The sequence below is a fragment of the Nesoenas mayeri genome (assembly GCF_963082525.1).
Source record: "Nesoenas mayeri genome assembly, chromosome: 30".
NCBI classification, from domain to species: Eukaryota; Metazoa; Chordata; class Aves; order Columbiformes; family Columbidae; genus Nesoenas; species Nesoenas mayeri.
In genome coordinates this window covers 788,917-815,862 of record NC_137564.1, presented here as the reverse complement: position 1 = coordinate 815,862, position 26,946 = coordinate 788,917, and the positions used below count along the sequence as shown (strand labels likewise).

At 68.9% G+C, this 26,946-nt stretch overlaps 6 protein-coding genes across 13 annotated transcripts; 4 read left to right on the top strand and 2 right to left on the bottom strand.

The window, feature by feature from the left end:
- Window positions 1-29: 29 nt before the first annotated feature.
- On the top strand, window positions 30-2,873 carry PPOX (protoporphyrinogen oxidase). Of its 5 annotated transcripts, XM_080360966.1 has the most exons (12): window positions 30-155; window positions 237-371; window positions 838-953; window positions 1,044-1,176; window positions 1,273-1,417; window positions 1,495-1,682; window positions 1,761-1,821; window positions 1,897-2,015; window positions 2,091-2,204; window positions 2,284-2,433; window positions 2,505-2,547; window positions 2,620-2,873. In XM_080360966.1, exons 1-12 carry the CDS (start codon window positions 69-71, stop codon window positions 2,754-2,756), a joined length of 1,428 nt encoding a protein of 475 aa, XP_080217092.1. In that variant the 5' UTR covers window positions 30-68; the 3' UTR covers window positions 2,757-2,873. The 5 variants fall into 5 exon arrangements, with proteins under 5 accessions (XP_080217092.1, XP_080217093.1, XP_080217091.1 ...); XM_080360967.1 differs by lacking the exon at window positions 2,505-2,547; XM_080360965.1 differs by having other exon boundaries at window positions 2,505-2,873.
- A 133-nt stretch (window positions 2,874-3,006) lies between these two features.
- B4GALT3 (beta-1,4-galactosyltransferase 3) lies at window positions 3,007-5,846 on the bottom strand. The gene is made up of 6 exons (XM_080360971.1): window positions 5,487-5,846; window positions 4,270-4,505; window positions 4,007-4,197; window positions 3,809-3,931; window positions 3,604-3,708; window positions 3,007-3,517 (listed from the first exon to the last, which is right to left on the bottom strand). Exons 1-6 carry the CDS (start codon window positions 5,740-5,742, stop codon window positions 3,067-3,069), a joined length of 1,362 nt encoding a protein of 453 aa, XP_080217097.1. The 5' UTR covers window positions 5,743-5,846; the 3' UTR covers window positions 3,007-3,066.
- Window positions 5,847-6,976: 1,130 nt separating this feature from the next.
- On the bottom strand, window positions 6,977-10,324 carry ADAMTS4 (ADAM metallopeptidase with thrombospondin type 1 motif 4; the record flags this gene model as incomplete). The annotated part of the gene is made up of 9 exons (XM_080361274.1): window positions 10,175-10,324; window positions 9,197-9,520; window positions 8,875-9,007; window positions 8,623-8,793; window positions 8,248-8,534; window positions 7,975-8,161; window positions 7,722-7,897; window positions 7,474-7,649; window positions 6,977-7,385 (listed from the first exon to the last, which is right to left on the bottom strand). Exons 1-9 carry the CDS (start codon window positions 10,307-10,309, stop codon window positions 6,977-6,979), a joined length of 1,998 nt encoding a protein of 665 aa, XP_080217400.1. The 5' UTR covers window positions 10,310-10,324.
- A 3,035-nt stretch (window positions 10,325-13,359) lies between these two features.
- On the top strand, window positions 13,360-18,029 carry NDUFS2 (NADH:ubiquinone oxidoreductase core subunit S2). Its single transcript, XM_080361235.1, has 14 exons — window positions 13,360-13,469; window positions 13,594-13,700; window positions 14,241-14,431; window positions 15,335-15,455; window positions 15,666-15,778; window positions 15,876-15,950; window positions 16,046-16,123; window positions 16,227-16,312; window positions 16,420-16,539; window positions 16,630-16,759; window positions 17,133-17,228; window positions 17,409-17,492; window positions 17,730-17,787; window positions 17,926-18,029. Exons 1-14 carry the CDS (start codon window positions 13,366-13,368, stop codon window positions 17,961-17,963), a joined length of 1,401 nt encoding a protein of 466 aa, XP_080217361.1. The 5' UTR covers window positions 13,360-13,365; the 3' UTR covers window positions 17,964-18,029.
- A 325-nt stretch (window positions 18,030-18,354) lies between these two features.
- On the top strand, window positions 18,355-20,524 carry FCER1G (Fc epsilon receptor Ig). Its single transcript, XM_080361203.1, has 5 exons — window positions 18,355-18,475; window positions 19,629-19,720; window positions 19,891-19,932; window positions 20,151-20,171; window positions 20,281-20,524. Exons 1-5 carry the CDS (start codon window positions 18,418-18,420, stop codon window positions 20,335-20,337), a joined length of 270 nt encoding a protein of 89 aa, XP_080217329.1. The 5' UTR covers window positions 18,355-18,417; the 3' UTR covers window positions 20,338-20,524.
- Window positions 20,525-20,950: 426 nt separating this feature from the next.
- Window positions 20,951-26,499, top strand: PEX19 (peroxisomal biogenesis factor 19). 4 transcript variants are annotated; one of them, XM_080361189.1, is made up of 8 exons: window positions 20,951-21,078; window positions 22,044-22,132; window positions 22,209-22,374; window positions 23,778-23,863; window positions 24,257-24,412; window positions 25,153-25,329; window positions 26,156-26,200; window positions 26,293-26,499. In XM_080361189.1, the coding sequence occupies exons 1-8, from the start codon at window positions 21,024-21,026 to the stop codon at window positions 26,344-26,346; spliced, it is 828 nt and encodes a 275-aa protein (XP_080217315.1). In that variant the 5' UTR covers window positions 20,951-21,023; the 3' UTR covers window positions 26,347-26,499. The 4 variants fall into 4 exon arrangements, with proteins under 4 accessions (XP_080217315.1, XP_080217316.1, XP_080217314.1 ...); XM_080361190.1 differs by having other exon boundaries at window positions 21,023-21,078; window positions 22,011-22,132; window positions 25,252-25,329; XM_080361188.1 differs by having other exon boundaries at window positions 21,023-21,078; window positions 22,011-22,132.
- Window positions 26,500-26,946: the final 447 nt, after the last annotated feature.

Below are 26,946 nucleotides of genomic sequence, written 5' to 3'. Positions count from 1 at the left end.
AGTCACGGCGGGGGCGGGGGTATCCCGGCGTGTCCGTGGGCCGGTCCCTCCGGTCCCTCCGCTCCCCGATGCCGCCGACCGTGGCCGTGGTGGGGGGCGGCATCAGCGGCCTGGCCGCCTGCTACCACTTGGCCCGCGGCCCCAACCCACCCAAGGTGAGCGCGGGAAGGGTCCGGGAGTTGTGGGGGGGGACACCGGGACCCCCGGAGTCCCCGCGGTGACCGCGCTATCCCCAGGTGTTGCTGCTGGAGGCCGGTGCCCGCCTGGGGGGGTGGCTGCAGAGCACCCGCACCCCCGACGGGGCCGTGTTCGAGCACGGGCCCCGGGGCATCCGGCCCGGGGGGGCGGTGGGAGCCGACACGCTGCACATGGTAGGGGGGACCCGAGGGGGCTGATCGGGGTTCCTGGGGCTTGGGGGGGTCCCTGGGTGGGCGCTGAGATCCGGGGAGTCCCTGGGTGGGTGCTGGGGGGTCCCTGGGGCTTGGTTTGGGGTGCCAGAGTGGTCCTGGGGGCTGGAGGGTCTGTGGGTGGGATTGGGGGGTCTCTGGGGCTTGGTTTGGGGTGCCAGAGTGGTCCTGGGAGCTGGAGGGTCTGTGGGTGGGATTGGGGGGTCCCTGGGTAGGTCCTGGGGTCTGGGAGGTCCCTGTGTGGGTCCCGGGGTGCACGGGGTCCCTGGGTGAGTCCTGGGGTCCATGGGGTCCCTGTGTGGGTCCACGGGGTCCCTATGTGGGTCCCGGGGTGCACGGGGTCCCTGAGTGGGTGCTGGGGTCTGGTGGAGGCTGCCCCGGGGTGGGTCTTATGTCCTGCACTGTGCCCATGTCCCCCATGTCCCCGCAGGTGTCTGAGCTCGGTCTGGAGGGTGATATCCTGCCCGTCCCCGGGGACCACCCGGCCTCCCGAAACCGCTTCCTGTACGTCGGCGGGGCCCTTCACAAGCTGCCCTCGGGACTGGGGTACGGACAACACTCGGTGCCACGGGCCACCCTCCCCTGAGCCCTCGCTGTCCCCAGGGCCACCCTCCCCTGTCCCCTCGCTGTCCCCAGGGCGCTGCTGCGGCCGGTGCCGCCATTCTCGCGGGCGCTGCTGTGGAGCGGGGTGCGGGACCTGCTGGCGCCGGCGGGGACGGCGCCCGACGAGACGGTTCACGCCTTCGCTCAGCGCCGCTTCGGCCGGGAGGTGAGCGCCTGCGCCGGGCGATAGCGCCGGGGCCTTATCAGGGCTCCGCAAGGACCGGGCGGGGACCGTCCTCACCCCCCCCCCGCGTCCCCGCAGGTGGCCGATGTGGCGGTGGACAGCCTGTGCCGGGGGGTGTTCGCCGGGGACTGCCGGGCGCTGAGCGTGCGCTCCTGCTTCCCCGCGCTCTTCGAGGCCGAGCGGCGCCGGCGATCGGTGCTGCTGGGGCTGGCGCTGGGCTCCGGTGAGCGCCGCGGTTGCGGGGAGACGCGCGGGGGGACACCCCGGCGCACGAGGGGACACCGGCGTCGTCACCCACAGGGAAGGAGCGCGGGGCCGAGTCGCGGCTGAGCCGGCGGGCACGGGCCGAGCGCTGGAGCCAGTGGTCGCTGCGGGGTGGGATTGAGAGCCTGCCCGAGGCGCTGGCCGCCTTCTTGCGCCCGCGCGGCGTCGAGCTGCGCTGCCACGCACCCCTGCGCCGATTGCGCCGCCACGGCGGCCGCTGGCAGGTATGGCCCCGCGGGTCCCCTTCCCAGTGTCCCCAGTGTCCCCTTCCCGGTGCTCTCCACCGCTTTGCTTCCCCACAGCTCACCCTGGACGATGGCACCGTGACAGCCGACCACGTCATCAGCGCCATCCCAGCCGCAGGTACGGACCCCCCCGGACGCCGGGGTTTCCCCAGTGTGGGGAGGGGGAACCCCACAATGTCCCCTCTCCCCCCAGCCCTGGCTGAAGTGCTGCCGGCCGAGGCCGAGCCGCTGGCACAGGAGCTGCGCCGCATCCCGGCCGTGTCGGTGGCCGTGGTGAACCTGCAGTATGAGGGCGTCACGTTGCCCGTCACGGTGAGAGCGGCACCCTGGGGTGTCCCCAGCGCCCGGGGGTGTCCCCAGCGCACTCACACCGCTGCTCCCACCCAGGGCTTCGGGCACTTGGTCCCCTCCTCTGAGGACACATCCGTCCTCGGCATCGTCTACGACTCGGTGGCCTTTCCCCAGCACGACGGCGCGGGGGGCACCTCGGTGCGGCTGACGGTGAGCGGCCGGGACGCCGGGGGGGGGGGTCACGGTGACAATGGGGACGCTGCGTGGGGATCTCACGCTGCCCGTGCAGGTGATGCTGGGAGGCGCCTGGTTCGGGCAGAGCTTCGGGGACCCGGCGGCGGCGGCTCCGGCGCTGCTGCTGCGGCGGGCGCAGGAGGCCGTGCGGGAGCAGCTGGGGCTGGAGCCGGCGCCCACACGCTGCATCGTGCGTGTGCACCAGGTGGGTGACACTGAGGGGACACGGGGGGGGGACAGCGGGGATCCCACAGGCTCACTATCTGCTCCCCGCAGGCCTGCATCCCCCAGTACACACTGGGACACTGGCAGCGCACAGGTAAGGGGGGGACAGGGGACAGGGGGGTCCCCTGGCCTGGCAGACGCCCCACGCGCGTCCCCATCCCCGCAGAGCGGATCGGCCGCTTCCTGGCGGAGCAACAACTGCCCCTCAGCCTGGTCGGAGCCTCCTACGCCGGCGTCTCGGTCAACGACTGCATCGCCAGCGCCAAAGCAGCCGTGGGGCGGCTGTTGGGGCAGCCGCGCTGAGCCCCCCCAGCACCAGGCGGCCCCGCGGTTGTAGGACAAAGTGTTTTTTTAATTGAAAAACCCTTATAAAGGTCCAGGGAGCAGCTCATAAATAGAATAAATAACCGTGTGCCGGCAGCGCAGCCTGGACCCACCATCCAGCACCGCAGCCCCCGGCACGGCCGCGGCTGAGCCGGCGCCACCCCCAGCACCCGGCGCTGGCCCCGCGACCAGCAGCTCCCCCTGGTCTCTCCAGCAAGGCCACAACCCCCCCGTACACAACGGGGTCCCTTCCTCGTCACGGCAGCAGAGTCCATGGGGACCGCGGTGGCTAACGGGTGCCATGCGGCAAGCTCTGGTTGTCCCCACGAGCGGGCAGGGTCCCTGGGTGGCCATCGCCCTCCCCGGCAGCCTCGGGGCTGCGCTGGGTGATCCCCGGTGCCGCGGGGGAGCCAGCGCCGCCGCGGGTGCCGTTCCCCGCCGGTGGCTGCTGCGCGGTGGCCGGGGGCAGGCGGGGGGACAGGGACAGAGCCAGCCCCCGGTCCCCCCAGCCCGCGGCGGCGTCGCGGGGCGGCTTGCGCAGCATCTCCTCGCGGAAGGGGCTGTTGGCGCCGCGGTACCTCTGGCCCTCGCGGGCGCGGCGGCCGGCGCGCGGGTCGGTGCCGATGTCCACCGTCAGGTTGGTGTAGAGCGGGCGCAGCTGCTTGGCCAGCAGCGTGTAGGTGAGCGAGTTCATCCCGTCCTGCGTCCACATGCGCTGCGTGCGGATCAGCAGGTCGAACCTGGCAGGGGGGACAAAGCAAAGCAACAAGGGGGTGTCACCACCATGTCACCGCTGACCCCCCCCGCCCAACGCGAGCCCCCCGACCTGTGGGGATTCTCCTCATTGCCTTTGTCGCTCTTGTGCTTCACCATCTTGTAGTGGCCGATGGAGATGGGCGGGCGGGCAATCTTCATGCCGGCCAAGCGTACCCTGCGACGAGCCCGCGTCACCCGAGGCGCAGGGGACAGCGGTGCCGCCCCGGGGGGACATAAACCGGGATGGCAACCCGTAGGTCCCCACCGTTTCCTACCTGGTGGCGATGTCGTCGTCCTCGCCGCCCCAGCCCCAGTATTCATTGGGGAACCCATTGATCTTCATGTACTGGTCGGGGGTGAGGGCTGAGACCCCCCCGAAGTACTGGGGATACGGGAGGCTGCAAAAAAAGGGGGGACGCTGAGCCAGGGCCGGTCCCCTCGCCCCCAGCTCACCCCACGCCGCAGTTCCTCACCTGTACCCAAATTTATTCATGGCAATGGAGACGTGTTTGGGGTTCCAGGGGTCGCACACGTAGAGGTTGTGGTCGTTCTCGGGGATGAGGTCGACGTCGTGCAGGAACAGACAGTCCCACTCCTCATCCTTCAGCGCCTCCTTCACCCCCACGTTCAGCAGCTTCGCACGGTTGAATGTGGAATTACCAGCCTGCGGAGGGAGGCGGGTGAAGCGGCGGCCCCGGTAAAGTAAACTGCCCCCCCAAAACCCCCCCGTTCTCACCTGGTGCACGACGTAGATGCCGTACTGGAGCTGCTGGCGCTGCAGGAAGGGGTGCAGGTAGTAGAGCAGGTGGCCCAGGTGGCTCTCGCGGTTGCGGTGGGGGACGATGACGGCCGTGCGGGACCGCGGCTCGCAGCCGGGGGGCTGGTACCGCCCCCCCTCCTGCACCGCCGGGTTCTTGGCGCGGATCTGCTCCAGCGTGGGCACCCGGCTGAAGGTCACGGTCAGCGGGCCGACTGCGTGGGGGGCAGAGGCTGGTGTGGGGGCTGGGGGTGGCGATACATGGGGGGAGACCCCTGCCCTGAACCGCGGGAGCCCCCCAGGACCGGCACTGCCTGCGTGGCGGGGCCGGGCTGGCAGCTGTGGGGCCGGTTCTTCCCCAACAGGAGCTGGTTCCTCCCCTAGAAGGACCGGTTCTTGCCCCAAGAGGGGCCAGTTCTCCCCCGGGTTTTCCCTTAGAGGGGCCGATCCTTCCCCTCGAGGGGCCGATCCTTCCCCTCGAGGCTGGTTCTTTCCCCGGGGGGATCTAATTCTTCTCCCAAAGGGGCCTATTCTCCCCTTGGAGGGGCCGATTCTTCCCCTAGAGGTGCCGGTTCTTCCCCGGGGGGTCCAATTCTTCCCCCAGAGGGTTCAGTTCTCCCCCCGGGGGGGCCGATTCTTTCCTTAGAGGGGCTCGTTCTTCCCCCGGGAGGGGCCGATACTTCCCCTAGAGGGGCCCGTTCTTCCCCCGGAGGGGTGGTCCCGGTCTCCAAGAGGCCGGTTCTTCCCTGGGGTGGTCTAATTCTCCCCCAAGAGGGGCCGATCCTTCCCCAAGAGGGGCCGATCCTTCCCCTCGAGGCTGGTTCTTTCCCCAGGGGGGGTCTAATTCTTCTCCTAGAGGGGCCTGTTCTCCCCTCGGAGGGGCCGATTCTTCCCCTAGAGGTGCCGCTTCTTCCCCTAGAGGTGCCGCTTCTTCCCCTGGGGGTCCAGTTCTTCCCCTGGGGGTCCAATTCTTCCCCCAGAGGCTTCAATTCTCCCCCGGGAGGGGCCGATTCTTCCCCTAGAGGGGCTCGTTCTTCCCCCGGAGGGGTGGTCCCGGTCTCCAAGACGCCGGTTCTTCCCCGGGGTGGTCTAATTCTCCCCCAAGAGGGGCCGATCCTTCCCCTAGAGGTCCCGGTTCTTCCCGGGGGTCCCCGTCCCCGCCGCCGCCCCCCCGGCGGTCGCTCCCCCGCACTCACCGAGGAAGGGCGAGCGCTCGGGGCAGACCGGCAGCGGCCGCGCGGGGTCGGGCGGGCCGGGCCGGGCGGGCAGCAGCCGGCTCAGGTTCGCGTACACGTCGTGGGTGCGGGAGTAGTCGAAGACGGGCCCGGCGGCACGGCCGAAGAGCGCGGTGAGGTTGCGGAACCCGCCCAGCGAGAAATAGGCCACGAAGGCGAACTGGCAGCCGACGAGCAGCGCCAGCGAGCGGGGCCGCTCCAGCAGCCGCCGCAGCATGGCCGGATCAGCGGGGAGCGCGGGGCCGCATGGCGGGATCGGGCCCCCCGGAGCCGCCGGTACCTGCGGGCGGCGGAAACGCCTCAACCCCGCCCCGCCGCCGCCGCCATCTTGGGCCGGAGAGAACGGGAGGGAGGGGCGGGGCGCGGTGACATCAAGGGGGGCGCGGCCGCTCTGATGTTAAAGGCGCCGGTACCGGCCCCGCCGCCGCCGTTGCTGCGGGAGGGGTCGGCGGGGGAGAGGGGTCCGCTCGGGCCCTTGGCGGAGGTTGGGCCGCGGGGCTGCGGGTGGAGGAGCGGGACGAGGTCCCGGGCGCCTGGAGAGGAGCGGGTGGGGGCCCGTGGTGACCGGCGGGGACCGGAGAGGGGAAGAGGGTCCCGGGAGCGGCGTGGGGTGCCTGGATGGCGGCGAGGTGAAGGGCACTAGGACCCGGGGGAGCCCGAGGAGGCAGAAGGGGGCGGGGCTTCTCTGTGTTCCGCCCATATTTGGAGTGTCGAAAGAAAGCCCCGCCCCCGCGCTTCGTCGCCGTGGCAACTGCGAACGCCACCGCTCTCACTTCCGGGTGGTGGTCCCGTCCCTACTGGTAACGTCACGGCAGGGGCGCGCTCTGATTGGACAACGACACGCGTGGCCTCCGGGGTGGTGGGATCTCCTGGGTCCTCCCGTCCCTCCGCTGCCGCCCAGGCCCCCCCTGGCTGCCGATCCCGGAGAGCGCCCACCCCCCCACGGAGCCCCGGGTGCCCCCTGTGGAACCGTGTGGCGGGTGTGCAGCCCCCGGGGGTGCCCCGGCCAGGGGGTCGCTCACGCCCCCCCACTAAAGTCCCGTTCTGGGCAAGCCCGGTGAGGCCCGATCCTGGGGGGCAGGGGGTGCTAGTGGCACCCGGGGGGGGACAATGACACCGGGGGAGGATGCTGGGAGCACACGAGGCGGGCGGGGTGACCGCAGCTGCGCCCCGGGACGTCGCCGCGCCTGGCACGGCCGATCACACACACCCCACACCGGCCGCTCCATAAATAGCTTTAAATAACCGCGCTGCGCTACGTGACAGTGCGGGGGGCTGCGCTGGCGGGGGGTACAGCCGGGGCGGGGAAAGGGGGTGCCCTGAGCCTGCCCAGGGGTTGCCCCGCGAAGGGGCTGAGGTAGATGAGGTGACCGCGGCGCGAATCCGCCGTGGGTAATAAATAACCAAATAAATAGTCGCTGCGGTGCCGCCGGCATCGCTCCCTCCTCCTGCTACTTGTGGCGCCGGCGGCTCCTCAGGATCTCCAGGATCTCGGCTTTCTGCTTCTCCCAAGCCGCCGATGACCGCGGCGGTGCCCGCGGCACGAAGAAGCTGTATTTCAACCGCGGTGGCTGCTGCTCGTCTACCACCAGCGCCTGCAGCACCAGCGGCTCCCGCAACGGCCCCCGGCCCGCCAGCGTCTCGGTGGCCGCCGTGGCCCCGCTGTAGCGTAGGGTGACGCCGCCGGGCAGCGCCACGTCCGTCGGGGACGGCACCAGGACGTAACCGCCGTTGAGCAGGGACCCGCCGTCCGGGCGCCGCAGCGCCAGGAAAACGTCCTCGCCGCCCGTCTCCGAGATCTGCCGCACCAAGAGGTGCGTGGCCCCCGCCGGGATGGTCACCACGTCGTTGTAGCCGTAGCTGTGGAGCACAGCGAGGTTGAGCGGGGGGACGATGGCAGCCCGGAGGTGGCGTCCCCGCGGCGCCACCGCCGCCATCGGGTGCTTACCGGGCTTTCGAGAAGGAGCCGTAGACCTTGGAGCAGCCGGAGCCGTCGCCGCCGCACGTCATGCACTTGTCGAACTTCTTCTTGGAGCCGATAACGCGGTCGCAGCCGGCGGGGACGCAGCGGCCCCGCACGCACACCCCGGTGCCCTCGGGGGAGCAGGGGGTCCCGTCGGCGACCTGCGGTACAACCCGGCGTCAGCGCCCGCCGGCGGCACCGCGGGGCGCGGGGGGAGCGGGGGCGACGCTCACCCGCGGCTGCAGGACGTGGTAGTAGCCCAGGGTGCGGGACTGGCAGGTCAGCTTGCACTGGTCGCGCTCGGGGACCCCGCTGTAGCGCGGCACCCAGTCCTGGGGGGCCGGGAGCCCCCTGACGAGCTCGGGGCGGTTGTTGTAGGCGGCGCATTGCTCCTCGCGGAAGGTGAGGGCTGCGGGGGGCACGGTCAGCACCGCCGGCATCCCCCAGCCCCCCCAGCGGTGTGACCCCCCCGCCGCCCCCACTCACGGGTGCTGCCGGCACACTCCTCCACGTTGCAGGACTGGAAGCGGGTCCGCTTGCCCTCGCAGTACCGGCCGCCGTGCCGCGGCACCGGTGCGGTGCAGTTGCGGTGGGAGAGGCGGACGCCGCCGCCGCAGCTCCGCGAGCAGCCGCCCCACGGCCCCCACGGCCCCCAGCCGCCGTCCACGGGTGTCTGCAGCCGCGAAACGCAACGGGAGGGAGTCAAAACGGCGCTGGCGGGTGGGCGCCCACCCCGCAGCCCCCCAGCCCGGGACTCACGGTGAGCTCCCGCACACGGGCGCCGCCCACGCACAGCCCGTCCATGCAGACGCGTCCCGGTGCGCACGGCGTCCCGTCGGCCCAGGGGAAGTGCTTGGTCTGGCAAACGGAGCGGCCGCCGGCCTGGCCGGTGCACCAGAGCCAGGTGCAGGGCGGCTGCAGGTCCCCGCAGTGCCGCGACTCGGGCCCGAAGGCGAGCTGGCATTGCCGTGCCAGCGGGTACACGCTGCCCGGCAGCGCCGACGGCAACTGCAGCCACTCCGGAGGCTTGTCCAGTAGACAGTGACCTGCGGGGACACGGCACCGCTGCACCGGGGTCCACGAAGGCGCCGGGACCCCCGACCCTGCGCCGTCACCCCCCGCGCTGGGTCGTACCGTGGCCGTTGTCCAAGAAGTCGGTGATGAAGCGGGCGCTGCACGGTGACCACATCTCGCCGGGCTCCAGCGAGGAGAGCACGGGAGCCATGACCCGACGGGCGGCTCCGGCGGCGCCGTTCAGCTCCCGGCAGGGCTGGGAGGTGTCGTGTAGCATGTTGAAGACGTGGCCTGTGCCGAGGGACGGTGTTGTCAGCCCTGGGGAGGCTCACGGGCAGCGGGGGACCCCCCCGCCCCGGCTCCACCGCTCACCCAGCTCGTGTGCGGCCGTGAACGCCGACTGCAGCCCGTCGTCCTCCACGATGGCGCAGCTCCGCTCGGGGTCGCACACGGTGCCCACGTCGGCCATGCCCAGCGTGGCACAAGTGGCCGCCCCACACAAGTCCTGGGGGCATGCGGAGAGTGGGAGGGGGCTCGGGGGCACCCCAAAACCTGGCCATGGGGACCCCGCCAGCCCCCGAAACCACGGACACCCCACGGGCTTGGCCAGGACCCAAACACCATGGGGGGAACCCTGCCAGCCCAAAGGGACCCCCAACCTCCCCGGGCCCCCCCAAGCCGTCACCCCCCGCACCTGCCGCGTGAAGAGGATGGCCGTGTCGAAGTGGAGGGGACTGTCCTCATCGGGGACGTTGAGCCCTTTCTGCCACTGGCAGAAGTTGCGGAGCATCTGGGCGGCGTTGGAGGTGATGGGGGGTCCCGGGGTGCCCTGGCCCAGCACCACCAGCCGCGTCACCCGCAGCTCCACCGCATTGCCCAGGCTGCCGTGGCGGAACGAGCGGGCGGCCGCTGCCAGCACCGTCAGCAGGTACCGCCGCAGCCCCGCACCGTGGAACCGCGACATCGTCTCGTCCGCCACCACCAGCATCTCCACGTACCGCGGCACCGAGGCGAAGCGCTGCCGGGGGAGCGGGGCGTTGGCTACGTCCCGGATATGTCCCGATGCCCCCCAGCACCGGCCCCGTCCAGCCCAGTGCAAACTGGCGGCCACGGACCCCGCAGCAGCGCGCCGGTGTCCTCAGGGTCCCGCAGCCCCGGTCACTCCCCCGGGGCGGGTCCCGGCGCTGATCCCGGAGGCGGAGGGTTCGCCCGGCCCGGCCCGGCCCTGGTCCCGCCCCTCCCGGGCTATCCCGGGCCGGTGTGTCCCGCCCCATCCCGGTCCATCCCAATCCATCCCAGTCCCGGCCCGCCTCGGTTCGGTGTGTCCCGCCCCATCCCGGGCTCCGCCCATCTCAGTCCCGGTTCGCCGTGTCCTAGTCTGTTCCCCGGTCCGGTGTATCCCGGTCCATCCCAATCCATCCCAGTCCCAGCTCATCCCGGTCCGGTGTGTCCCAGCCTGTCCCGGTAGTCCCGGTCCATCCCAATCCATTCCAATCTATCCCAGCCCGAGCCCACCACGGTCCATACCAGCCCGTCCCAGTCCCAGCCCATCCCGGTCTGGTGTGTCCCAGCCTGTCCCGGTCCATCACAATCTATCTCGGTCCATCCCAGCCCGTCCCAGTCCCAGCTCATCCCGGTCCGATGTGTCCATCCCATCCCGGCCCGGTCGTACCTTGGCTCTCCTCGGGGCCGGCCCCACGCGGGACCGTGTCCCGGCTTCGTCCGCTGCCGTGACAGGACACGCGGGGTCGGGGCTGGCGACAGCGGCCACAGCAGCGACAGCAGCCACCAGGAGCACGCGGCGCATGGCCCAGGCACCGCGACAGCGACAGCGGGAGGCGACAGCGGGTCCCCGCGGCTCCGCCGCCGCCGCCTTTTAACGGGCGGGACGGGCGGGGCGGAGCGGGGCAGCCCCGGGCGGGGGGGGAACCGGCCCCCTCGTTCCGGGAAGGCAGAGACGGTCCCTGGGGAGCGGGGTTAAGGATTCCCCGCACCGGGACCCCCTGACCGGGACACTCCCAGCGAAACCCCCCCACTGGGACCCCGCACTGGGCCCCCACCTCTGGGACCCTCCCCGGGACCCCCCTCACTGAGATGCCCGCAGCGGGACCCCCTCACTGTAAACCCTCCACAGGGACCCCGCAGCGGGACCCCCCCACCTGGACCCCACACTGGGACTCCCCAATGAGACCCCCCCACTGGAACCCCCGACCGGTTCCCCCCCACAGGTACCCCGCACTGGGAACCCCCCACACTGGAACCTCCCACTGGAGCCCCCCCTGGAACCCCAGGATCCTCCCACCATGACCCCTCATTGGGGCGGCTGTGGGGCCACCCCCGGGGTGGGGGGGTCAGAATCAGGGTGGGCATCTGCTTGGGGTGCCTGGGGTGAGCGCGGGGCACCCTGGGGTGGCTCCACAGCACCCGCTGCCCCCAAACCCCCCCTGCTGCATCCCCTCCATCCCTCCTCACCCTCCTCATCCTCCCTGTCCCCCTCTAGCCCTTCTGTCCCCCCCCTATGTCCGCACTTCCCAGCAGGGCCACCCGCTGTGTCACCCCTCAAGTCCCCACCCCCAGGGCTGCATCCTGCTTCCTCCCTTCTGGGAACGGGGGGGGTCAGACCCGTCCGTCCATCTATCTGTCCGTCCTGCCCCAGCCCCCCCGGCCCCCCCATCTGGGGTGCCCTGCGTGGCCCCGGTGCTGCCGGTGCCGTCCCCGCTGTCCCCGGGAGAACAAGGGGGTGACGCGGCCGCGCACAAAAGCGGCCGGTGGCACCGGGTGCCGCCGCACAAAGGGCCTCTGTGCCGCCACCGCGGGTGCTCGGCGCCACCCGTGGGACCTGCTGGTGACACGACCGGGAGCGGTGACACTGCCAGGGCCGTGGAGCCACCGAGAGCCACCGCGACCTGGCACCTGCTGTGGTGGCATCCGCTGGGCTTCAGCATCCGCTGCTGTCACCATCCGCCGGAGCCGGCGTCCCAGGGGTTGCGGCATCCGCTGGCTCCGGCATCCGGCACAGCTGCAGCCCTGGGATGGGACAACTGCTCCGATCACCACCTGCCAGCATCAGTACCCGACACCTGAGCATTTGGCACCTCCAGCATCTGCCGGCACCTCCAGCATCCGCTGGCTCCAATATCCCTGGCTCCAGTATCCCAAACTCCAGTATCCCCAGTTCCAGCATCCCCAGCTCCAGCACCCCCAGTTCCAACACCCTCAGTTCCAGCACCCCCTGTTACAGCACCCCCAGCTCCAGCATCCCCCAGGTCTTGTATCCCCAACTCTAGCATTCCCCAGTTCCAGCACCCCCAGTTCCAGTATCCCCCAGCTCCAGCATCTCCAGCTCCAGCACCCCCAGCTCCAGCATGCCCCAGCTCCTGTATCCCCAACTCCAGCATCCCCAGCTCCAGCACCCCCTGTTCCAACACCCTCAGTTCCAGCACCCCCTGTTCCAGCATCCCCAGCTCCAGCATCCCCCAGCTCCTGTATCCCCAGCTCCAGCACCCCCAGCTCCAGCACCCCCAGCTCCAGCACCCCCAGCTCCAGCATGCCCCAGCTCCTGTATCCCCAGCTCCAGCATCCCCAGCTCCAGCACCCCCAGTTCCAACACCCCCAGTTCCAGCATCCCCAGCTCCAGCATCCCCAGTTCCAGCACCCCCAGTTCCAGCATCCCCAGCTCCAGCATCCCCAGTTCCAGCACCCCCAGCTCCAGCACCCCCAGCTCCAGCACCCCCAGCTCCAGCACCCCCAGTTCCAGCACCCCCAGCTCCAGCATCCCCCAGTTCCAGCATCCCCAGCTCCAGCATCCCCAGTATCCCCAGTGCGTGGGGCACCCTTGGGTGCCAGCGGGGCTCAGTGTGGGGGTCCCCCCTGGCTGCCCGGGGCCGGCTCCAGCCGCGCAGGGTGTCCCCAGCTGGGGGGGTGGCCAGTGGCCAACATCTGGCCGGCATCACCCGCGCGGCCACCATGACTCACGCCGGGCCGGGAACAGCCGTGACGTGGGGGCTCCGCGGGCGCTGGCGTCACCGGGGTCGGTGACGCAGGGTGAGGCCGCGGGGCCGGTGTGACCCCGCGGCTGTGGGGACATGGCGGGGACAGGGGACACGGAGGGTCCTGGCACAGCTGGACGTGTCCCCGGTGAGGGGGACAAACGATGCTGGAGCGGGGCGGGGGGGGGGGGACGGACACAGGCAGTTTGGCCAAGGGAGACACAGGACAACTTTGGGCACCCCCCCTGGGCACCCGCATGGCACCCCAGTGCCTGTCCCCATCCCTGGTGTCCGCATGGGGACACCGTGGGTGTCACAGAGGGGACAGGAGCCACCTCCCGGCGCTGCAGTCCCCGAGTGGGGAGACCTGGGGACATGTTGCCCCCCCCGCCATCACAGCTGGACACTCTGCTCCTCCTCTGCCCAGCGTGTTCTGCTCGGTCTGTCCCCGTCACTCTGTCCCCTCTGTCCCTTCCAACCCCTCTCACCCCTGTTCTACCCGCTTTGTTCCCATACCCACCCCTCTCCCCTCCTTCTCCAGCCCCATCCCTCTGTCCCCAACCCCATCCCTCTGTCCCCACCCCTGTCTCCTCTGTCCCCACCCCTGTCCCCTCTGTCCCCACCCCGTCCCGTCTGTCCCCATCTGTGTCTCCCCGGGACCGCCCCGTCTCGCTGCCCGGCACAAAGATGGCAGCGGCTCCAACAGCCGTTTCCCGGATGTTTCCCTTAGTAAAGATGGAGGGGAAGGGTTAAGGGGAGGTGGGGGGGGTGTTGCCCTCGCTTAACATGGCGCCGCCTCAGCCCTTCCCTTGCCCTCCCCAAACATGGCAACCCCGGCCCCGCCCATTGACGCAGCGTGTGGGCGGGGCGGCCCATGCGCAGTGCCAAGGGCAACATGGCGGCGCTGCGGATGCTCGGGAGGCTCCGGGCACCTTCGGGGCTACGGGCAGCGGCGCTGCTGGGCCCGGCCCCGGCGCGGTGAGAACGGCGGGAGCGGGGCGGCGGGGCCGGGCAGGGGCTGCGGGTCACGGTCCCGGTGGGGCCCGGTCCCGGTGGGGCCCGGTCCCGGTGGGGTCCCGCTGACGGCCCGGCCGGTCCCCAGGTCGGCGCGGCAGTGGCAGCCCGATGTGGAGTGGGCCCAGCAGTTCGCCGGCGCCGTCATGTACCCGAGCAAGGAGACGGAGAAGTGGGTCCCGCCGCCCTGGAACGGTGAGAGGCGGCCGGGGGGGGGGGAACGGGACCCGGGTGGGGGGGGGGGTGTGGTAATTAATGGGGCCCGGGCGGTAAACGGGGCCCTGGGGAGAACGGGGCCCGGGCGGGGAATGGGGCCTGGGGGGTGGGGAAGGGGGCCCAGGTGGGAACAGGGCCCGGGGGGGCTCTGGGGGTGTTCAAGTGTCCTGCGGAGACCCCTCATGGGGGACCCCTCAGGGTGGAGCCAAGTGTCCTGGGGGGCTCTGAGAGGCTATTTGGGGTCCCCCTGTATACTCAGGGATGCGCTGGGGGGCCCGCGGGGGTCAGTGGGTGTGGGTGCCATGGGGCTTGGGACTATGGGTGTGGGGGTGTCGGGGCTCTGCGGGTCCCCCCCGCATCCCCAGGCAGCCCGAGGCGCTTGGCGCTGAGCCGCGGGCGCTGGGGACGGCGCGTTCCCAAAGTCCGGCCAAGCCCCCAGCGCGGCTTGGCCGTCTGTCCGGTATCCGTCCGTGCTACCGCCAAGGGTTTGAACACCCCCATTGTGCCCCCCCGGCGCAGACAAGGACCCTCTGGCTCACAAGAAGGTGTCCAGCCTGACCATCAACTTCGGGCCGCAGCACCCGGCGGCGCACGGCGTCCTGCGCCTGGTGATGGAGCTGAGCGGGGAGACGGTGAAGAAATGCGACCCCCACGTGGGGCTCCTGCACCGCGGCACCGAGAAGCTCATCGAGTACAAGACGTATCTGCAGGTAGAGGGGTTACTGGGGTGCAATGGGGTTACTGGGGTGCAATGGGGCTGGGAATTACTGGGGTATAGTGGGGTTATTGGGGTGGAATGGGGCTGGGGGTTACTGGGGTGCAATGGGGCTGGGAATTAGTGGTGTATAGTGAGGTTACTGGGGTGCAATGGGGCTGGGGCCTACTGGGATATAGTGGGGTTATTGGGGTGTAATGGGGCTGGGGGTTATTGGGGTGGAATGGGGTTACTGGGGTGCAATGGGGCTGGGGGTTATTGGGATGGAATGGGGTTACTGGGGTGCAATGGGGCTGGGGGTTATTGGGATGGAATGGGGATACTGGGGTGCAATGGGGCTGGAATTACTGGGGTATGGTGGGGTTATTGGGGTGTAATGGGGCTGGGGGTTATTGGGGTGGAATGGGGATACTGGGGTATAATGGGGCTGGGGGTTATTGAGATGGAATGGGGTTAGTGGGGTGCAATGGGGCTGGGGGCTACTGGGGTATAGTGGAGTTATTAGGGTGGAATGGGGTTATTGGGGTGCAATGGGGCTGGGGGTTATTGGGGTGGAATGGGGCTACTGGGGTGGAATGGGGTTGGGGGTTATGGGGTATAATGGGGTTACTGGGGTGTAATGGGTCTGGGGTTTACTGGGGGATAATGGGGTTTTTGGGGTGTAATGGGGCTGGGGGTTACTGGGGTGTAATGGGGATACTGGGGTGCAATGGGGCTGTGGGTTCTTGGGGTGTAATGGGTTTGGGTGTTACTAGGGTGTAATGGGGTTATGGGTTACGATGGAGCTGGGGGTTACGGGCTGTCCCCCATCCCTCTGTCTGTCCGGGGGGGTGGATCTCGGTGCGTCCATCCGTCCGTCCGCTGCAGCGGCCGCCGCTGGGCGCCGTCTGTCCCGCAGGCGCTGCCGTATTTCGACCGCCTGGACTATGTGTCCATGATGTGCAACGAGCAGGCGTATTCGCTGGCCGTGGAGAAGCTGCTCAACATCCGCCCCCCCCTGCGCGCGCAGTGGATCCGAGGTGAGACCCGATCCCAGGGGATCCCGCCCCCCCCCCCCCCCCCCCCGATGCTTTTTGGGGGGGCTCCAGCTCCTTTACACCCCCCATATTGCCCAGGGTGGCATCTCCCATCTCTCCGCGCCCCCAACCGCCGTTTCCCCCTCCCCAGGGACACATGGGGGGCCAAGGGGGTCCCCGCTGCACCCCTGACCCCCCCCCGCGCCCCCCCAGTTCTCTTTGCAGAGATAACGCGGCTGCTGAACCACATCATGGCGGTGACCACGCACGCGTTGGACATCGGTGCCATGACCCCCTTCTTCTGGATGTTTGAGGAGAGGGAGAAGGTAGCAAACGGTGTCACCGCAATGGGGGAGTCGCATGGGGGTTTGGGGGGGCTCAGGTGGGGGTTTGGGTGCAGCGTTGTCCCCTGTGTCCCCACAGATGTTCGAGTTCTACGAGCGCGTGTCGGGCGCGCGGATGCACGCCGCCTATATCCGCCCCGGCGGGGTGCACCAGGTGAGCCCCCCCCGTGCCCACGGGGTGTCCCCGCATCCCCACTGTGGGTGGTGACCCTGCCACGGGTGTCACCCTCACTGTCCCCCCCCACGCAGGACCTGCCGTTGGGGTTGATGGACGATATCTACGAGTTCGTCAAGAATTTCTCCATTCGGATCGATGAAGTGGAGGAGGTGAGAGAAGAGGGGTGTCCCCTATGTCCCCCGTGTCCCCCAGCTCTGGGGACACTACCCGACCCCCCCCCAGGACCTGCTGACCGACCCCCCCCGCCCGCAGATGCTGACGAACAACCGCATCTGGAAGAACCGCACAGTTGACATTGGCGTGATCACAGCGGAGGAGGCGCTCAACTACGGCTTCAGGTGGGGTTGGGGACACCAGGGGGGGGTTCCTGCACCCTCCAGCCGCTTTGGGGCCCGTTGTGGGGCACAAGACCCCCCCGGCGGGCGCTAACCCCCAATTTGCGCAGTGGGGTGATGCTGCGGGGCTCAGGGATCCATTGGGACCTTCGCAAGACCCAGCCCTACGACGTCTACGACCAGGTGGAGTTCGACGTCCCCATCGGCACCCGCGGCGACTGCTACGACAGGTGTGTCACCCCCCAGCTCTGGGGGGGTCCCTTGGGGTCTGACACCCCCCCCGGGAGGTGCTGCGGGTGCTGATCGGGGGGGGTCCGCAGGTACCTGTGCCGCGTGGAGGAGATGCGGCAGTCGCTGCGCATCATCCTGCAGTGCCTCAACAAGATGCCCGAGGGGGAGATCAAGGTGGACGACGCCAAAATCTCCCCACCAAAGCGGGCAGAGATGAAGGTGACTGTCTTGTGTCCCCCCCCCCGGGGCTCCTGTCCCCCTCCCGGGGCTCCTGTCCCCCTCCCGGGGCTCCTGTCCCCTCCCCAGGGCTCCTGTCCCCCCCCTGGAGCTCCTGTCACCCCCCGGAGCTCCTGTCCCCTCCCCAGGGCTCCTGTACCCCCCCTGGAGCTCCTGTCACCCCCCGGAGCTCCTGTACCCCCAGCCTCACCGCAGCAGCAGGAACCGCAGTTTGGTGCGTCAGCTGCTCATATGGATGCTTTTGCCGGATTATCGGCTGCCACGGGGGGGCCAAACTCTGCCCCGGCACGGGTGGGGGACGCCAGCATGTCCTGCCCGCGGTGACAGCGCCGGTGACGCCGTCCCCTCCCCGCAGACCTCCATGGAATCGCTGATCCACCACTTCAAGCTCTACACCGAGGGCTACCAGGTGCCCCCCGGAGCCACCTACACGGCCATCGAGGCCCCCAAGGTGCGACTTGTGGCGGTGCGACGGTCACACGTGTCCCCTGCCATGCTCTGGGGACACCGCAGGGCTCCTGGCACCGGTGGGGTGGCCTGTCCTTGTCCCCAGGGCTCTGCCCTTGGCCCAGACTATTCCTTGGGGGCCGGATGTCCCTGTGTCCCCAGCCCTGTCCCCGTGTCCCCACAGGGTGAATTCGGCGTGTACCTGGTGTCTGACGGCAGCAGCCGCCCGTACCGCTGCAAGATCAAGGCGCCGGGATTCGCGCACCTGGTAGGAGCGGCCGAGGGGGGTTTTGGGCTGGGGGGGCACAGCTGGCCCCCCCATGTCAAGCTGGGGTCCCTGGGCCACCACCCGAGTGTCCCATGGGGCCACGTGTCCCCTCGTGCCTCTGCTGCTTCCTTTCTCTGCTGATAACTGACCACTTCCCCCCACGCCCGCGCTGGGGGGGGACTCATCCCCTCCCCCCGGGGTTTTGGGGGGGCTGACGGGCGTCCCTGTGCTCCACAGGCTGGGCTGGATCGCATGGCCCGCGGCCACATGCTGGCGGACGTGGTGGCCATCATCGGTATGTCCCCTCCCTGGGGGGTTCCTGCCCCGCTTTGGGGGGTTCCTGCCCCAGTTTGGGGGGTTCCTGCCCCAGTTTGGGGGGTTCCTGCCCCAGTTTGGGGGCCAGTCCACCCCTGACACCCCTGTCCCCCCCCAGGTACACAGGACATCGTCTTCGGGGAGGTGGATCGGTGACAACCCCGGGTCTCCTGCTGCGTGTGCAACCCCCTCGTTGTTGAGTTCAATAAAGACTAAATGGTGTCGCGTGTGTCCAGCGCTTCTTTACCCCCCCCAGGCGGAAGCCGTGGGCCCAGAACCACCAGTAAAGCCCAGTAAAGCCCGGCTCTTCCTCCCCACGCCAGGCTTGCGGTTGAGCTTCCCCTTCCTGCGGCCGCAGCCCCCCCGGGGGAACCGGGAGGGACCCTGGGATTTTGCCTCCCCCCGCGCTGACCACAGCAGGATGGGGGGGCCACGGGGGGGGGACGGGTGACACTTGGGGACAGTTCGCCTGGCCCTTGAGCAACATCCTCGCCGCCCTTCGTGGGAGGGGAAGCGAGGGGAGGCGGCGCGAGTTCAGGAGGAAGGCGCTGGTGCTGCGGGCACCGGCACCCTGGACACTCCCAGGACCCCCCCAGGACACCCCAGGGCGATGGGCGCCCACCTGCTGGTCGCGGCCACGCTGCTGCTGCTGCGGCTCCCGGCGGCAGGTGGGGACGGGGACGGGGTCCCAGGGGACAGGGACCCTGTGGGGACAGGGACCCTCTAGGGACAGGGATAGGGGTCCCGGGGGAAACAGAGGAGCTGGGTTGGGACAGGGACCCTCTAGGGACAGGGGTCCTGGGGGACAGGGAGTGGTTGGATGGGGACAGGGGGGACAGGGACACTGTGGGGACAGGGAGTGGCTGGATGGGGACAGGGAAGGGGGCCCCATGTGGACATGGAGCAGCAGGTGGAGATAGGGACCCTTTAGGGATAGGGGACCTGGGTGATGTGGACAAGGACCCTGTGGGGACACGGAGCAGCAGGTGGGGACAGGGACCCTTTAGGGATAGGGGACGTGGGTGACGGGGACAAGGAGGACCCTGTAGGGACAGGGAGTGGCTGGATGGGGACAGGGAAGGGGGCCCCACGGGGACACGGAGCAGCAGGTGGGGACAGGGACCCTTTAGGGATAGGGGACCTGGCTGATGGAGACAAGGACCCTATGGGGACAGGGGGCAGCTGGATGGGGACAGGGCGGACAGGGACCCTATGAGGACAGGAAGAGGCTGGACAGGGATCCTGTAGGGACAGGGGGTCCCCGGGGACAGGGACCCTGTAGGGACAGGGAGTGGCTGGATGGGGACAGGGAAGGGGGTCCCAGGGGGACATGGAGCAGCAGGTGGGAAAAGGGACCCTTTGAGGACAGGAGACCCAGGGGATGGGGACAAGGACCCTGTGGGGACAGGGAGTGGCTGGATGGGGACAGGGATCCTGGGGGTAAGGGGAGCAGCAGGTGGGGACAGAGATGGGGGTCCCAGGGGGGCAGGGAGCGGCTGGTGGGGACAGGGATGGGGGTCCCAGGGGCACAGGGAGCACCTGGTGTGTGCTCAGCCCTTGTGCCGGTTCCTTTGCTGTTGTCACCATCCCTTGGGGACAATCCAGGACCCGTCGCATCCCCGGGGTGCTGGTGGCACAGGGGGGGCCACTCCAGGGATGTGTGACTGTCCGAGGGGACACGGGCACTACCGCCACCCCTGGGACCCTCCGGGACCCCCCGCACTCCCATGGGAGGGGGACACGGGAGCTCTGGGTGTCCGGCACATTTGTGGGGTCCATCCTGGGGTGACGCTGCCCTGGGACCCCCCGTGTACCCCCCAGCGGCGCTGATGGAGCCTGAGCTGTGCTACGTGCTGGACGCCATCCTGTTCCTCTACGGCCTCGTCCTCACCATCCTCTACTGTCGCCTCCGGGTGAGCGCAGGATTGGACCCCCCTAACCCCCCCCGGACCAGCCTGAACCCCCTTTTGTTGGGGTGACTCTGGGTGGGGGGGCACAGCGGGTGCTCCCCCACTCCCCATGGACCTTTTCCCTCTTCTTATTTGTTCGTTTGTCTTTTTGGCGACCCCCTCGCCCCCCCCAGTTCTTGGTTCACCGCAAGTCACAGCAACGAGCCGGCAAGGAGGTAACGGGGAGGGGGGGTGGGGATACAAGGCGGGGGGGTCGTGTTGGGGGAGGCATGGACCCCCCAGCGAAGGGAATTGAGGGGGGGGGGGGGGGGGCAAAGAAATCCCGGCTTCCCTGGGGATTGGGGGGGGGTGCAGGGGGTGGGGGGGGCGGGTGTGTCCGTGTCCCCCCCCCCCCCCCCGCTAAAGCTCCTTCTCTTTCTCTTTCCCGGAGCAGACAGAAGAAGCTGTTTATACCGTAAGTCAGCGGGAGGTGACGCGTCCCCGGGGGCGGGGGGGGGTGGTCACACGTCGGGTGGGAGCCCTTGGGGGGACACAGAGACCCCGTAACCCCCACTCTGCTGCAGGGGCTCAGCGGAGAGAGCCAGGAGATGTACGAGACCCTCCAGTACCAACAGTCCTGACCCCCCCGCGATGTCACCCCTCGTCGTCTCCCCCCCCCCCCCCGGGCCCCCCCACCCAGGACTGCGATGATTTTCCCCTGGAAATCGCTGGTTTTGCCCCAAACCGTGTCCAGGCTGGGGCTGCCACGTTGCTGGGACCCCCGGAGTCTGGAGGGGGGGTTGATGCTGCCCGGGGGTGCCCCCCCGGCCCTGCTGTACCCCCCTTTTTTCTGCTGTACCCCTCAATAAAGCAGCACTGAGGGGCAGGAGCGTTTGTGTCACCGCGGAGGTGGCGGTGGTGACACCGGGCTGGGGGGGGGGGGGCAGGATGGCGCTTGGGGGGCTGCGCGGGTGGCACCTGGTCCTGGCTGGGACCCCAAAATCTGGGCGCTCCATAGCTGGGACCACAAGGGCTGGGACCCACCAGGAACTGGGACCCGGACGGGCTGAGATCCCCAAATCTGGGACCGCAGACCCGGGACCCCCCGCCCTCTGTGGCGCCGCCTGGCGGGCGCACGGCGGGTCTGCGCCGTGAGGGGCGTGGCCCCGGAGGGCGTGGCATCCAGTGGGCGTGGCCTCTTAATAGGAGGGGCTCCCGTGAAGGGCGTGGCCTATCAGGAGGCGCGGGGGCGGGTGGGGGCGTGGTCTTCCAGTGGGCGGGGCTCGGCGGTCCCGCCCCCTGGCGGCGGAGGCGGAGCGGCGCCAAGATGGCGGCGGAGCCGGAGCCGGGGCCGGACCCGGAGCTGGAGGAGCTGCTGGACAGTGAGCGGGGCCGGCGGGCGGGGGGCCCGGGGGCAGCGGGGTTATGGGGTGCAGGAGGGATGGGGTGACTGGGGTGTAATGGGGTGGCTGGGAGTGGAGTGGGTCTGGGGTATATTGGGGTGGAATGGGGTTACTGGGGTCACTGGGATATAATGGGGCTGGGGGTTACTGGGGTGCGATGGGACTGGGGGTTATGGGGGTGGAATGGGGTTATGGGTGTGGAATGGGGTTATTGGGGTGGAATGGGGCTGGGGGTTGCTGAGGTGTAATGGGGTCACTGGGAGTGGAGTGGGTCTGGGGTATATTGGGGTGTAATGGGATTACTGGAGTGTAATGGGATTACTGGGGTGTAATGGGGCTGGGGGTTCCAGGGGTGTAATGGGGATACTGGGGTGTAGTGGGGATATTGGAGTGTAGTGGGTTTACTGGGGTGCAATGGGATTACTGGGATGTAATGGGGTTGGGGGTTACGGGGTGTAATGGGGATACTGGGGTGTAGTGGGGATACTGGGGTGTAGTGGGGTGACTGGGGTATAATGGGGTCACTGGGAGTGGAGTGGGTCTGGGGTATTTTGGGGTGGAATGGGGTTACTGGGGTGTAATGGGATTACTGGGGTGTAATGGGACTGAGGGTTACGGGGTGTAGTGGGGTTACTGGGGTATAATGGGGTCACTGGGAGTGGAGTGGATTTGGGGTATATTGGGGTGTAATGGGATTACTGGGGTGTAATGGGGCTGGGGGTTCCAGGGGTGTAATGGGGATACTGGGGTGTAATGTGGATACTGGGGTGTAGTGGGGTTACTGGGGTATAATGGGGCTGGGGGTTACTGGGGGGCAATGTATTGCAGTTATTGGGGCACAGCCAGGTGGGGGGACCCAGCTGGGGCTCTCAGGGTGCAGGACATCACTTTGGGTCCGGGGGGGGATCCAGGGGGGTCCCCTCATCCCATCTCCCCCCCACCAGGTGCCCTGGATGACTTTGAGAAGGCTCGCCCGGCACCCCCCCCGGCGCCCCCGCCCGGGGCGCAGCCCCCGCCCAGCGCCAGCGCCCAGGTGTGACACCCTGGGGTGTGCCGGGGGGGGGACACGCGCGCCGCGTCCCCGCCGGGGTGACCGTGCCCCCGCCCAGGCCGCGCTGTTCGCCTCGCAGGAGCGCTTCTTCCACGAGCTCTTCGAGGGCGACTTGGCCTCCCAGGCGGCCGCCGAGTTCGAGGCCGCCATGCAGGAGCTGGCGCGGGAGGAGCCGCAGCTGGTGGAGCAGTTCCAGAGGCTCTCGGAGGCGGCGGGAAGAGTGGGTGAGGGCACCTCCGGGACCCACGGGACCCCCAGGACCCCCTGGGGCCCCACATTGCCCCCTGGGACCCCCTGCAGCACCATGGCACTGGCACACACGGAGTGGGCAGTGGGCAGAGTGGCTGAGCGCTGTGGTCTCCCAGGAACCCCCACAGCACCCCCATTGCCCCCCAGGACCCCACATTGTCCCCTGGGACCCCCCACTGCCCCATGGCACTGGCACACACCAAGGGGGCAGTGGGCAGATTGGCTGAGCGCTGTGGTCTCTCAGGAACCCCCACAGCGCCCCCCATTGCCCCCTAGGACCCCATGCTGCCCCCCAGAACCCCTGTGACCCTCCACAGCCCCCCAGGATCCCCCACTGTCCCCTGGGACCCCCCACGGCCCCATGGCACTGGCACACACCAAGGGGGCAGTGGGCAGAGTGGCTGAGCACTATGGTCTCTCAGGAACCCCCACAGCCCCACGGCACCCCCCATTGCCCCCCAGGACCCCTGGGACCCCCCACAGCCCCCCAGGATCCCCCACTGCTCCCTGGGACCCCTCACTGCCCCATGGCATTGGCACACACTGAGGGGGCAGTGGGCAGAGTGGCTGAGCGCTGTGGCCTCCTAGGAGCCCCTATTGAACCCCCCATTGCCCCCCAGGACCCCACATTGTCCCTTGGGACCCCCCACTGCCCCATGGCACTGACACACACTGAGGGGGCAGTGGGCAGACTGGCTGAGTGCTGTGGCCTCCTAGGAACCCCCACAGCCCCACGGGACCCCCCATTGCCCCCCAGGACCCCACACTGCCCCCCAAGACCCCCTGGAACCCCACACTGCCCCCTGGGACCGGCAAACACTGAGGGGGCTGTGGGCAGAGTGGCTGAGCGCTGTGGCCTCTCAGGAACCCCCACAGCACCCCCCATTGCCCCCCAGGACCCCCTGCTGCCCCCCAGGACCCCACATTGTCCCCTGGGACCCCCCACTGCCCCGTGGCACTGACACACACCAAGGGGGCAGTGGGCAGAGAGGCTGAGCACTGTGGCCTCTCAGGAACCCCCACAGCACCCCCCATTGCCCCCCAGGACCCCCACACTGCTCCCTGGGCCCCCCCACTGCCCCATGGCACTGGCACACACCGAGGGGGCGGCAGGCCCCTCGGGACCCCCCAAGGCACTCCCTGCGGCCCCCCAGGACCCCCCACTGCCCCAAGGGACCTGAGTTTGGTTCAGCGCCATTGACAACACCTTTGCGTTGTCACAGCACCACGTGTCCCCCCGTGTACCGGGGGTTCCCCAATCCTCCATGGAGAAGGGGAAGGTTTGGGGTGCTGTGGGACACCCATTTAGGGATGCGGTGCCAACAACAAGACTCAGAGCGGTGTCCCCGTCCCCAACGGTGTCACCCGGTCCCCGCAGGGAGCGACGCGGCGTCGCAACAGGAATTCACCTCCTGCCTGAGGGACACGCTGAGCGGACTGGCCAAGAACGCCACCGATCTGCAGGTAACGCGGCACCGGCCGCGACCCCCGCGGCGCCACCGCGGCCACGCTCACCCTGTCACCCCATTCTGGGGATCAATATGGCAAGGGGCAGTGTCAGGAGGATGGAGCCAGGCTCTGCTGGTGACAACCAGGGACAGGACAAGGGGCAATGGGTGCAAACTGCAACACAGGAGGTTCCGCTGGCAGATGAGAAGCAACTTGTTGGGGTGAGGGTGGCAGAGCCTGGCCCAGGCTGCCCAGGGAGGGTGTGGAGTCTCCTTCTGTGCAGACATTCCAACCCGCCTGGACACCTTCCTGTGTAACCTCAGCTGGGTGTTCCTGCTCCGGGGGGTTGCTCTGGATGAGCTTTCTGGGTCCCTTCAACCCCTGACGTTGTGACTCGTGTCCCCGCAGGGCCCGGCGGAGGAGGAGCTGGTGACGGCGCTGGCGGGGCTGGGGCTGGAGGACGGGGACGGCGAGGCCGGTGTCCTGCCCGCCGTGCGCGGCGTCATGCAGAGCCTGCTCTCCAAGGACCTGCTCTACCCCTCGCTCAAGGAGATCACTGACAAGGTTTGGGTTCTGTCTGTCCATCCCCTCCGTCCACGGAGACCCCAGGGTCTGTCTGTCTGTCTCCTTTCTATGGAGGGACCCCAGGGTCTGTCTGTCCATCCCCTCACTCCACACGGACCCTGTTCTCTGTCTGTCCCTCCCCCCCATCCACAGGGACCCTGGGGTCTGTTTGTCCATCCCCTCCCTCCACAGGGACCCTGGGGTCTGTCTGTCCATCCCCTCACTCCACAGGGACCCTGGGGTCTATCTGTCCTTCCCCTCCATCCACAGGGATCCTGGGGTCTGTCTGTCCATCCCCTCCCTCCACAGGGATCCTGGGGTCTGTCTGTCCTTCCCTTCCATCTGCAGGGATCCTGGGGTCTGTCTGTCTTTCCCTTCCATCCACAAAGATCCTGGGGTCTGTCTGTCCATCCCCTCCCTCCATGGGGACCCCAGGGTCTTTCTGTCCATCCCCTCTGTCCATAGGGATCCTGGGGTCTGTCTGTCCATCCCCTCCCTCCGCAGGGACCCTGGTCTCTGTCTGTCCATCCCCTCCCTCCATGGGGACCCTGGGGTCTGTCTGTCCATCCCCTCCCTCCATGGGGACCCCAGGGTCTTTCTACCCATCCCCTCCCTCCACAGGGCTCCCAGGGTCTGTCTGTCCATCCCCTCCCTCCGCATGGACCCCATGCTCTATATGGAGCTCAGGACGGGCTGGGGGGCCGTGGCGGGGTCCCCCTGTGACGCCGCTGTCCCCGCAGTACCCCGAGTGGCTGCAGCAGCACGGCGCGGCGCTGCCGGCCGAGCAGGCGGCGCGGTACCGCCAGCAGCACAGCGTCATGTGCCGCATCTGCCGGCAGCTGGAGAGCGAGCGGCCCGGCGAGGGCGAGGCGGAGCGGCGCGCGCGCTTTGAGACCCTCCTGGACCTCATGCAGCAGGTCAGCGCCATGCGGGGGGGGGACACGGGGACACCCCTGACACACCCTGAGCTGCCCCCATTCCCCTGAGCCCCACAAGCTGTCCTGAGCGGCCCTGACGCCCCCTGACCCCCCCAAACCCTCCTAAGCCTCCCTGACCCCCTGTGATCCTCTCGAGCTGTCCTGACCCCCCCAAGCCACCCTGAGACACCCTGACCCCCGCAGAGCTGCTCTGAACCCTCCCGACCCCCCCTGATCCTCCCAAACTGTCCTGACCCCCCCAAGCTACCCTGAGATGCCCTGAACCCTCCCGACCCCCCCTGATCCTCCCAAACTGTCCTGACCCCCCTCCAGGCCCCCCTGAGCCACCCTGACCCCCCCAGAGCTGCCCTGAACCCCCCTGAGTCGCCCTGTCCCCCCCAAGCTGCCCTGACTTCCCTTGATGTCCCCCCCAAGCCACCCTGACCCACCCCGAACCACCCTGAACCCCCCTGAGTCGCCCTGTCCCCCCCAAGCTGCCCTGACTTCCCTTAATGACCTCCCCAAGCCACCCTGACCCCCTTGAGCCCCCCTGACCCCCCTGAGTTGCCCTGAGCCCCCCAGACCCCCCAGAGCCACCCTGACCGCCCCCCCCCAAGCCACCCTGAGCCCCCCAGACCCCCCAAAGCCACTCTGACCCCCCCCCAAGCCACCCTGAGTCCCCCGATCCCCTCAAGCCACCCTGACCCCCCCCCGACCCCCCTTGAGCCGTCCTGACCCCCCTTGACCCCTTAGAACCACCCTGACCCCCCCCTGAGCTGCCATGACCCCCCCAAACCACCCTGACCCCCCCTGTGTGTCCCCACAGCTGCAGGAGCTGGGCCACCCACCCAAGGAGCTGGCGGGGGACGCGGTGAGTGTCCCCAGGGGGTGGGGGGACCTGCCCGGACCCCCTCCCCGGATGCCTGGGTCCCCCAACTCACCCCCCCCGCCCCATCCCCGCAGCCCCCTGGTCTCAACACGGAGCTGCCGGGCGCCGAGCAGTGTCGCCTCATGTAGAGCCTCGTTACGCACTAATTAACACCCCGCCGAGGATGAGGATGAAGATGAGGATGAGCAGCCCCGGCGCTGCTGTCTCAGGGGGGTGGGGTTGTGGGGACCCCCACCCCGGGGACGCGCGGTTGTCCCCAAATGTCCCCAATAAACACGTTGGCACCCACGCTGGCTCCCGCCTGGGGAAACTGAGGCAGGGGTGGCCAAGGGGGGACACCCCGAGTGACACAGCGTGGTGACCCTGCAATAACATGAGGGGGTCATGGGGTCACCCTACAATAACATGGGGGGCACAGGGAGACCCTACAGTAACAAGGGGGGACACGGGGTGACCCCACAGTGTCACAGGGTGACCCTACGTTAAAGAGGGCACAGGGTGACCCTACAATAACACAGTGGGCACAGGGAGACCCTACAATAACAGTGGAGGACACGGGGTGACCCTACATTAATGAGGGTGCAGGGTGACCCTACAATAACAAGGGGGGCACAAGGTGACCCTACAATAACATGCGGGGACATGGGGTGATCCCACAGTGACACAGGGTGACCCTACATTAAAGAGGGCACAGGGTGACCCTACAATAACAAGGAGGGACATGGGGT